This window comes from Oncorhynchus gorbuscha, linkage group LG11, assembly GCF_021184085.1.
Source record: "Oncorhynchus gorbuscha isolate QuinsamMale2020 ecotype Even-year linkage group LG11, OgorEven_v1.0, whole genome shotgun sequence".
In the NCBI taxonomy this organism is placed as follows: Eukaryota; Metazoa; Chordata; class Actinopteri; order Salmoniformes; family Salmonidae; genus Oncorhynchus; species Oncorhynchus gorbuscha.
In genome coordinates, this window is record NC_060183.1 from 42,152,067 (window position 1) to 42,164,074 (window position 12,008).

General features: G+C 41.0%; 1 protein-coding gene across 5 annotated transcripts in view; it reads left to right on the forward strand.

Annotated features, from left to right (window-relative positions):
* Window positions 1–12,008, forward strand: part of sec16a (SEC16 homolog A, endoplasmic reticulum export factor) — a 68,396-nt gene that overhangs the window by 44,999 nt on the left and 11,389 nt on the right. For all 5 annotated transcript variants that reach the window (XM_046369670.1, XM_046369671.1, XM_046369672.1 and 2 more), the window contains one exon: window positions 11,832–11,943. In XM_046369670.1, coding sequence (XP_046225626.1) covers window positions 11,832–11,943 — 112 coding nt within the window. The remainder of the gene's footprint in view (window positions 1–11,831; window positions 11,944–12,008) is intronic.

Consider the following 12,008-nt stretch of genomic DNA (forward strand, 5'->3'; position numbering starts at 1 on the left):
TGCAGAAAAGGGCTGTCCCAGGACGCCTGACCCTAACTGGGTTCAGGGGCGGTCCTCTGATTTAGTTAAACTCAAAAAGGGAATTGGAGTTTCCTTCATTAAACAGTCCAAAATCACATTGTAAAATTGTGTAAACAATATCATACTCATTCATCTTATACACCAATTAGATGTAAACCTAATATCTGAGGCTATTATATAAACAGCGTTATGGTAATGTGGCCACACCGTCTCCCATGAGCTTCCCCAAGTTGTAACAAACGGACCAGTTCGTAGCTGGATTCTTCACCGATCTTCTATACTTTCTCCAGAACATGAAATTTGTTCCGACCTCGAGTTCTATGAGGTGGAATAAATTCCCCTGTTCTCTATGAACATTTACTCTCTCTATACTGTGTGTCCATGAGGAGATCCTCAGGAATTTATGAGGTGTCTCTGACCACAGCAGCCTAGTTGAAGGAGGAAAGGGGGAGGCAGGGAGAGGGGGATGGGGCATGCCACACCCAAAGAGGGCAACGTCATGACACGCTTAAATGGCTTACTCAGGTCGGCCATTTAAAAGGAGAGCCCACAGTCCTTGGTAGCAGGCCTCGTCAGTGGCGCACTGTGTTATCCTCAAAGCGAGCGAAGAAGGTGTTTAGCTTGTCCGGAAGCAAGACGTTCGTGTCCGCAACGTGACTGGTTTTCCTTTTGTAGTCCGTGATTATCTGTAGACCCTGCCACATATGTCTTGTTTCTGAGCTGGTGAATTGCGACTCCACTTTGTCTCTATACTGATGTTTTGCCCGTTTGATTGCCTTATGTAGGGAATAACTACACTGTTTGTATTCAGCCATATTCCCAGTCACCTTGCCATGTTTAAATGCGATGGTTCGCACTTTCAGTTTTGCACAATTGCTGCCATCTATCCACGGATTCTGGTTAGAGTGGGTTTTAATAGGCACTGTGTGTGTGTGTGTGTGTGTGTGTGTGTGTGTGTGTGTGTGTGTGTGTGTGTGTGTGTGTGTGTGTGTGTGTGTGTGTGTGTGTGTGTGTGTGTGTGTGTGTGTGTGTGTGTGTGTGTGTGTGTCAATGTTATTCTCTGAGGCTACCCGGAACATATCCCAGTTCGTGTGATCAAAACAATCTTGAAGCGTGGATTCCGATTTGGTCAGACCAGCGTTGCATTGTCCTTAGCACGGGTATTTCCTGTTTTGAATTTCTGCCTCTAGGAAGGGAGGCGCAAAATGGAGTCGTGATCAGATTTTTCGAAGGGAAGGCGGGAGAGGGCCTTGTGGGCATCCCAGAAGTTGTACAAATTTCCTCGACTAACCTGTACCCCCACACATTGACTATGTACCGGTACCCCCTGTATATAGCCTCATTATTGTTATTTTGTTACTTTTTATTTTATTTATTATTTTGTTAACTTTATTTCTTGAACTGCATTGTTGGTTATGGGCTTGTAATTAAGCATTTCACAGTAAGGTCTACACCTGTTGTATTCCGTGCATGTGACAAATAATATTTGATTTGAGAGACATTGGACTAATCAAGGTGACAGGCAGTGACACATTGAATATCGGCTTGCACACTCTTGCCTGCATCTAGGTGACCTAGGGTGTAATCATTAGTCCAAGCAGTTGCAAAAACACTGTTTTCCAACTAAAACGATAGTTTCTATTAGACAAATTCAGGGAGATCTCTTCCCGTTTCATTCAGTTTGCTTCCGATTTAAGAAACGTTTTGCAACAGAATCGGCTAAATGAATACACTGCTGATCATCCGCACACACAGTTCACTTTCATTGTAGCCACAGCATTACCACTTTGCTTGTGTATAATTCCTTGCATCTATGGGCTCTCCTCAACTTGTGGACTTCAGTACACAACAAAACAGCTGTTTGTGATCCGCGACAAAAACCTCTTCAAACCATAGCCGATAACCGCTACACAGCCTACACTGTCACCATTTCAATGTTACAGTCAACAAACTGGAACTAACGCGTTTGTACACGGATTGGATTGTGGGTTTACAATCACGCAGTACACTGTACAGCTAGCAGTTACACCGGCAGGAGGTAGGACCAAGTCACTCACTATTATTTGAGTCACAAGCATGACTCAAGTCACGAGGTCCGAGTCTCAAGTAGAGTCCCAAGTAGAACAGGTCAAGACTGGAGTCAAGTCCAAGTCACCCATTCTAAGAGCCTATCAAGTTTTCAAGTTGAGTCTAAAAAACAAATCTACACATGCTTGTTCAACTATACATCTTTGTCTATTTATTGAGGCTACCAGACAGCCCTTTTCATTATTTTGTCTACAACACATTTTGATTAACCTATGTAATAGTAAAACGGGGACCTTGTAGCAATCGTAATGGTCTGAAATCAGCAGAAGGTAAGGCAGGTTGATGTGTAGTATTGGGGATCCAATGGTAAAAGCACCAAATTATACAAAATATACAAGTAGATTTACCAAATATACACAGGCAATAGCCCAAAAGAAATAGCCTCTGTATCAGGCTAAACCTGTCCTATCTAAACGGACACAAGTAGAGGGCTAAAATGTACAGACTCTCATTGAGAAACCAAATCGAATCTGTCCAGCAGGAGCTCAAACAGGTAGGCCTACAATAACATAAGCACTTAGACCCCAGGACCATACAATTAACCAATTTGGCAATTGCAACCAATAAACTGGTTCTACAATGTAAAAGGCAGTTTCGACATCCATTGGTACATTAGTCTTAATGATGACTATTGATATTTCAACACCATGCATACATGGAACAATATTTTTCTATTATAGTGTGGAGTGTAGGCCACGTAGCCTATTTCTATGCACACTGGGTAGCACATCCTCCTATTACGTACAACAAAAATTATAGAAACATACAGTGCATTCTGAAATTTTTCAGACCCCTTCACTCTTTCAACATTTTGTTAACTTCTTGACGCTACCCATCCCTGTCGCGGGATCATTTGTCAGCAACCGCTGAATAGCATAGTGCAACAGTCAAATAATATTACAAAAAAAATATTAATATTCATGAAATCAGAAGTGCAAAATTGCGAAACACAGTTTAGCCTTTTGTTAATCCACCTGTCATCTCAGATTTTACTTTACAGAAATTATGCTTTACAGCGAAAGCAATCCAAGCGTTTGTAAATTTATCGATAGCCTAGCATAGCATTATATACACTTAGCATCGGGAAGCTTGGTCACAAAAATCAGAAAAGCAATCAAATTAACCGTTTACCTTTGATGCTCTTAGGATGTTTTCACTCACGAGACTCCCAGTTACACAACAAATGTTCCTTTTGTTCCATAAAGATTATTTTTATACCCAAAATACCTCCGTTCGTTTGTTTGTCGCGTTATGTTCACAAATCCACAGGAAAGAGCGGTCACGACAACGCAGACGGAAATTCCAAATAGTCTTCATAATGTCCACAGAAACATGTCAAATGTTTTTTATAATCATTCCTCTGTGTTTTTAAAATATATATTCTATAATATTTCAACCGAGTGTGTAGATTTTTCTATAACAGCGGGAGGAACAATGGTGGCTTTACTCTGTAGCGCAAAAACTCACTCTGAGAGCCCCCACCTATCCACTTACGCAATGTGATATTTCACGCTCATTTTTTCAAAATAAAATCCTGAAACTTTGTCTAAAGACTGACACCTTAGGGAAGCCAGAGAAAAAGGAATCGGGTTGATATCCCTTTTAAATGGAGGAGACATGCATAGGAACAGAAGTGTTTCAAAATAAGAGGCACTTCCTGATTGGATTTTCCTCCGTTTCAACGGGAATATCAATTCTGTGATAATCACAGACAATATTTTGACAGTTTTTGAAACTTTAGAGTGTTTTCTATCCTAATCTGTCAATTATATGCATATTCTAGCATCTGGTCCTGAGAAATAGGCCATTTACTTTGGGAACGTTATTTTTCCAAACATAAAAATAGTGCCCCCTAGCTTCAAGTTACAGCCTTACCCTAAAATGTATTCAATAAATGTTTTCCCTCATCTATCTACACAATAACCCATAATGACAAAGCGAAACAGGTTTTTAGACATTTTTGCACATGTATTAAAACTAACAAACTACCTTCTTTTGGGGAGGCAGGCCAGTAAATGAAAGGTTGCTGAATCGAATCGCTGAGCTGAAAAGTACAAATATGTCGTTCTACCTCTGAACAAGGCAGGTAACCCACTGTTCCCCCAGAAAGGCCGTCGTTGTAAATAAAAATGTGTTCTTGGGGCGGCAGGGTAGCCTAGTGGTTAGAGCGTTGGACTAGTAACCGGAAGGTTGCAAGTTCAAACCCCCGAGCTGAAAAATCTGTCGTTCTGCCCCTGAACAGGCAGTTAACCCGCTGTTCCTAGGCAGTCATTGAAAATGAGAATTTGTTCTTAACTGACTTGCCTGGTTAAATAAAGGTTAAAAAAAATATATATATATATATATTTAAACTGACTTGCCTAGTTAAATCAATTTAAAAAAACACTATTTAAGTCAGAAGTTTACATTAACCTTAGCCAAATCCATTAAACTCAGTTTTTCACAATTCCTGAGATTTAATGCTAGTAATAATTCCCTGTTTTAGGTCAGTTAGGATCACCACTTTATTTTAAGAATGTGAAATGTCAGAATAATAGTGGAGAGTGATTTATTTCAGCTTTTATTTATTTCATCACATTCCCAGTGGGTCAGAAGTTTGCACTCAATTAGTATTTGGTTGCATTGCCTTTAAATTGTTTAACTTGGGTCAAACATTTCAGGTAGCCTTCCACAAGCTTCCCACAATAAGTTGGGTGAATTTTGGCCCATTCCTCCTAACAGAGCTCGTGTAACTGAGTCAGGATTGTAGGTCTCCTTGCTCGCACACGCTTTTTCAGTTCTGCCCACACATTTTCTATAGGATTGAGGTCAGGGTATGTGATGGCCACTCCAATACCTTGACTTTGTTGTCCTTAAGCCATTTGCCACAACTTTGGAAGTATGCTTGGGGTCATCATCCATTTGGAAGACCCATTTGCGACCAGGCTTTAACCTCCTGACCGATGTCTTGATGTTGCTTCAATATATCTACATAATTTTCTTTCCTCATGATGCCATTGATTTTGTGAAGTACACCAGTCCCTCCTGCAGCAAAGCACCTCCCCACAACATGATGCTGCCACCCCCGTGCTTCACAGTTGGGATGGTGTTCTTCGGCTTGCAAGTCTCCCCCTTTTTCCACCAAACATTACGATGGTTTTTATGGCCAAACAGTTCTATTTTTGTTTCATCAGACCAGAGGACATTTCTCCAAAAAGTACGAGTTTGTCCCGATGTGCAGTTGCAAACAGTAGTCTGACTTTTTTTATGGTGATTTTGAAGCAGTGGCTTCTTCCTTGCTGAGCGGCCTTTCAGGTTATGTCGCCATATAGGACTCGTTTTACTGTGGATATTGATACTTTTGTACCTGTTTCCTCCAGCATATTCACAAGGTCCTATGCAGTTTTTCTGGGATTGATTTGCACTTTTCGCTCCACAGTATGTTAATCTCTAGGAGACAGAACGCATCTCTTTCCTGAGCGGTATGACGGCTGCATGATCCCATGGTGTTTATACTTGCATACTATTGTTTGTGCAGATGAACGTAGTACCTTCAGGCGTTTGGAAATTGACTGAATCAGACTTGTGGAGGTCGAAAATTATTTTTCTGAGGTCTTGGCTGATTTCTTTTGATTTTCCCATCATGTCAAGCAAGGAAGCACTGAGTTTGAAGGTAGGCCTTGAAATACATCCACAGGTACACCTCCAATTGACTCAAATTATGTCAATTAGCCTATCAGAAGCTTCTAAAGCCATGACATCGTTTTCTGGAATTTTCCAAGCTGTTTAAAGGAACAGTCAACTTCATGTATGTAAACTTCGGACCCACTGGAATTGTGATACAGTGAATTATAAGTGAAATGATCTGTCTGTAAACAATTGTTGTATAAATTACTTGTCATGCATATAGTAGATGTCCTAACCGACTTGCCAAAACTATTTAACTTATTATGGCTTGGGGGCAGTATTTTGACGTCTGGATGAGAAGCATGCCCTGTTACTCAGGCCCAGAAGCTAGGATATGCATACACTCTCTAAAGTTTCCAAAACTGTTAAAATAATGTCTGTGAGTATAACAGAACTGATATGGCAGTTGAAAACCTGAGGAAAGTCCATCCAGGAAGTGGGATTGTTTTGGTGTGGATATTTTCAATTGAATGCCTATTAGTACTAGTATCTGGGTTAGGACCCAGATTGCAGTTCATATGGCTTCCACTAGATGTCAACAGTCTTTAGACATTGTTTCAGGCGTTTTTTCCTGAAAAATTAAGAAGAGTGAGACCTTTCTGTCAGTGGATTGTAGAATCGTGCAGTGCTGGTTTTCGCGCCTGACCGATAGCAGGCCCTTCATTGTTTTTCCTTTCTATTGAATACGCTGTTGTCCAGTTGAAATACTATCGATTATTTAGACAATTGACAACCTGAGGGTTAATTCTAAACATCGTTTGACATGTTTTGACAAACTTTACCGGTACTATTAGGATGTATTCGTCTGCATGTTTTGACCGCTTTTGAGCCAGTGGATTACTGAACAAAATGCACCAACAAAACTGAGTATTTGGGATATAAAGAGGGACTTCATCGAACAAAACAAACATTTATTGTGTAGCTGGGAATCTTGTGACTGCAACCATATGAAGATCTTCAAAGGCAAGTGATTCATTTTATCGCTCTTTCTGACTTTTGTAATTCCTTTACTTGGTTGTAAAATGTTTGTATACTTTTGTAAACGGGGCGCTGTCCTCAGATAATCACGTGGTATGCTTTCGCTGTAAAGCCTTTTTGAAATCTGACAAAGTGGCTGGTTTAACAAGAAGTTCATCTTTAAGCCGATGTATAACACTTGTATTTTTTATGAATGTTTATTATGACTATTTCTGTGTTTTGAATTTGGCGCTCTGCAATTTCACCGGATGTTGTCGAGGTGGGTTACTAGCGGAACGCCTGCGCCAGAAAGGTTGACAAGAAATTTGTGGAGTGGTTGAAACACTTAGGTTGGAGTCATTAAAACTTGTTTATGTAAACTTCTGACTTCAACTGTAAGTATTCAGATCCTTTGCTATGAGACTTGAAATTCAGTTTGGGTGCATCGTGTTTCATTGATCTTCCTTGATGTTTCTACAACTTGATTGGAATCCACCTGTGGTGAGTTCAATTGATTGGACATGTTTTGGAAAGGCACACACCTTTCTATATAAGGTCACACAGTTGACAGTGCATGTCAGAGCAAAAACTAAGCCATGAAGTTGAAGGAATTGTCCGTAGAGGTCCGAGACAGGATTGTGTCGAGGTACAGATCTGGGGAAGGGTACCAAAAAATGTCTGCATCATTGATGGTCCCCAGGAAAACAGTGGCCTCCACTGTGGAAGAAGTTTGGAACCAACAAGACTCTTCCTAGAGCTGGCAGCCCGGCCAAACTGAGCAATCGGGGGAGAAGGGCCTTGGTCAGGGAGGTGAACAAGAACCTGATGGTCACTCTTGACACAAGCTCCAGAGCTCCACAAAGGAAATGGGAGAACCTTTCAGAAGGACAATCATCTCTGCAGCACTCCACTTTATGGTAGAGTGGTCAGACGGAATCCACTCCTCAGTAAAAAGCACATGACAGACCGCTTGGAGTTTGCCAAAAGGCACTTAAAGGACTCTAAGACCATGAGAATATTCTCTGGTCTGATGAAACCAAGGTTGAACTCTTTGCCCTGAATGCCAAGTGTTATGTCTGGAGGAAACCTGGCACCATCCCTACGGGGAAGCATGTTGGTGGTAGCATCATGCTGTGGGGATGTTTTTCAGCAGAAGGGACTGGGAGACTATTCAAGATCGAGGGAAAGATGAACGGAGCAAAGTACAGAGATCCTTAATGAACACCTGCTCCAGAGTGTTCTGGACCTCAGACTGGGACAAAGGTTTGCCTTCCAACGGGACAACAACCCTAAGCTCACAGCCAAAACAACGCAGGAGTGGTTTCTGTGTCCTTGAGTGGCCCAGCCAGAGCCTGGACTTGAAACTGATGGAGAATCTCTGGAGAGACCTGAAAATAGCTGTGCAGTGACTCTCCCCATCCAACCTGACAGAGCTTGAAAGGATCTGCAGAGAACTGTGGGAGAAACTGCCCAAATACAGGTATGCCAAGCTTGTAACGTCATACCCTAAGAAGACTCTAGGCTAATCACTGCAAAAAGTGCTTCAACAAAGTACTGAGTAGAAGATCTGAATACATACAAGAATAAATTTAAACATATTGTTTTTAGCGAAGCTCTCTATTCAGCTCCTGTAAATCCTAATAATCCTACATAATTCTTCCCTTTATCATTAAGATATATTGCTTATTCTTGATTCTTTATGTCATTGCCTTCCTACATGTATAATTAGCATGATCACTTTCTCATAATCCTCTCTTATGTTTTAGCTATTGATTGATAAAAATTATACACTATTTTGAATAAAATACAGTGGGGCAAAAAAGTATTTAGTCAGCCACCAATTGTGCAAGTTCTCACACTTAAAAATATGAGAGAGTCCTGTAATTTATCATAGGTACACTTCAATTATGACAGACAAAATGAGAAAGAAAATCCAGAAAAATCACATTGTAGGATTTCTAATTTATTTGCAAATTATGGTGGAAAATAAGTATTTGGTCAATAACACAAGTTTATCTCAATACTTTGTCATTTCAAACAAAGGTTATATAACAGAGGTTAAACGTTTTCTATAAGTCTTCACAAGGTTTTCACACACTGTTGCTGGTATTTTGGCCCATTCCTCCATGCAGATCTCCTCTAGAGCAATGATGTTTTGGTGCTGTTGCTAGGCAACACAGACTTTCAACTCCCTCCAAAGATTTTCTATGGTGTTGAGATCTGGAGACTGGCTTGTCCACTCCAGGACCTTGAAATGCTTCTTACGAGATGAGGTGAGATCTTGCGTGAAGCCCCAGATCGAGGGAGATTATCAGTGGTCTTGTATGTCTTCCATTTCCTAATTGCTCCCACAATTGATTTCTTCAAACCAAGTTGCTTACCTATTGCAGATGCAGTCTTCCCAGCCTGGTGCAGGTCTACAATTTTGTTTCTGGTGTCCTTTGACAGCTCTTTGGTCTTGTCCATAGTGGAGTTTGAAGTGTGACTGTTTGAGATTGTGGACAGGTGTCTTTTATACGGATAACAAGTTCAAACAGGTGCCACTAATACAGGTAACAAGTGGAGGACAGAGGAGCCTCTTAAAGAAGTTGTTACAGGTCTTTGAGAGCCAGAAATCTTGCTTGTTTGTAGGTAACCAAATACTTATTTTCCACCATAATTTGCAAATAAATTCATTAAAAATCCTACAATGTGATTATCTGGATTTTTTTTTTGTCATAGTTGAAGTGTACCTATGATGAAAATTACAGGCCTCATCTTTTTAAGTGGGTGAACTTGCACAATTGGTGGCTGACTAAATACTTTTTTCCCCCACTGTATGTAAATATATTTAAATTAGCAAAAAATTATGTTTTTGCTCTGTTTTTGCTCTGTCGTTATGGGGTATTCTATGTAGATTGAAGGGGGAAAAAATATTTACATATATTTGAGAATAATACTGGAAAATGTGGAAAAAGTGAAAGCTTCTGAATACTTTCTGAATGCACTGTAGTACACAGACACAAGGAACTCTGACATAACACAGAAAATATGAACAATACATTGAATCAAATGAACAGAACTTCTACCTCATGAGTCTTGCTAACATTCATGTGCACTATAAACATTGCGTCCACTCATAGCAGGCTAATAAATGGTTGGCTAAATGAAAATATATCGTATGCCTATTAAACATTAAACAAATGTCTACGTGTTGCAATAAACTGTATGGGGATCTAACGATGAAATGCTCCAGAAGACGTCATAATTTCTGTGTACCTATGGAAGGGGGTGAGAACCATGAGCCTCCTAGGTTTTGTATTGATATCAATGTACCCATAGAACTGAGAATCGCTGTTCTCCGGCTACACCATGGTGCTTCCATAGAGGGTGCTGTTGAGGCTACTGTAGACCTTCATTGCAAAACAGGTTTTTTTAATCCATTATTTGGTGACGTGAATATACACTTATACAAAAGTATGTGGACCAATTAATGGATTCGGCCATTATATAAAATCGAGTACACCGCCATGCAATCTCCATAGACAAACATTGGCAGTAGAATGGTCTTACTGAAGTGACTTTCAACATGGTACCACCTTTCCAACAAGCCAGTTCGTCAAATTTCTGCCCTCCTAGAGCTGCTCCGGTCAACTGTAAATGCTGTTATTGTGAGGTGGAAATGTCTAGGAACAACAACAACTCAGCTGCGAAGTGGTAGGCCAGACAAGCTCAAAGACCGGGACGGCCGAGTGCTGCAGCGCGTAACGCGTAAAAATCGCCTGTCCTTGGTTGCAACATTCACAGCCGAGTTCCAAACTGTCTCTGGAAGCAACGTCAGCACCAGAACTGTTCATCGGGAGCTTCAAGCAATGGATTTCCATGACCGAGCAGCCGCACACAAGCTTAAGTTAACCATGTGCAATGCCAAACGTCGGATGGAGTGGTGTAAAGCTCGCCATCATTGGGGACTTGAGCAGTGGAAATGCGTTCTCGGAATGGATGAATCACACTTCATCTGGCAGTCTGACAGACAAATCTGGGTTTGGTGGATGCTAGGAGAACACTACCTGCCCAATGCATAGTGCCAACTGTAAAAGGGGAGGAATAATGTTCTGGGGCTGGTTTTTCCGTGGTTCGGGCTAGGCCCCTTAGTTCCAGTGAAGGGAAATCCTAACACTACAGCATACAATGATATTCTGAACTTCGTAGCAACAGTTTGGGCAAGGCCCCTTCCTGTTTCATCATGATAATGCCCCTGTGCACAAAGCGATGTCTAACCCCATCAAACACCGTTGCTATGATTTGGAACGCTGACTGCGAGCCAGGCCTAATCGGCCAACATCAGTGCCCGACCTCACTAATGAACTTGTAGCTGAATTGAAGCAAGTCCCCGCAGCAATGTTCCAACATCTAGTGGAAAGCCTTCACAGTGGGAGGCTGTTAGAGCAGCAAATGAGTGACCGACTCCATGATTTTGGAATGAGATGTTCGACGAGCAGCTGTCCACATACTTTTGGTAGTGTAGTGAATTGAATAACTTTTTAATGTTTCACTTTTTATTTCTCTGAAATTCACTGAGTAGAATGGTCCTCTCCTTCCTCTTCTGAGGAGCCTCCATTGTCGCCATTTGATTTTGTGATTTGATGTTCCAAACATATTGCTCACTATATGTCTGCTGCAGAGACTAGCCATAATAAACTAGTTTTGATCAGTCATGAAAATAAAACGTGCTGAAAATATGTTGGTGCGCTATAATTTTTTTGTAAAGATGGAGACCAAGTTATAGGATGAAAAATACCAGCGTATTGACGCAGATACATCCGACAATCGCTAGCTAATACAAACCGTTTACAAATCAATACTTGGAGTCAAAGTATCTATATGATATTGGTCAAAGTAATATTGCGATATGTAACCATCGTTTTTTTCCCCACCCATCACTAATGGTTATGATGTTGATGACAAACTATATATTATGATAATAATAAATGCAATATTACTACCTGCTGCAATCCTGACCGAAAACAGTCAGAACAAAGTTGTGTGATATTCATAAATTGAGTTGAATTTGAGGTACAGTCAGGCTCTTTTCAACAGTCGATTGACGTGTGTTACAGCTTCCAAGGGGCTAACCGATGCGGCCCACTTCTGTTACCTGATGGCCCAGGTTGGTTTGGGGGTGTTCACCAAAAAGAGCACCAAGATGGTTCTAATCGGCTCAAACCACAGGTTAGACATCTGCCGCTCTGTCCCTCTCTCACTTGTTGGCCGTTGTGGACATGTCTTGCCTACTA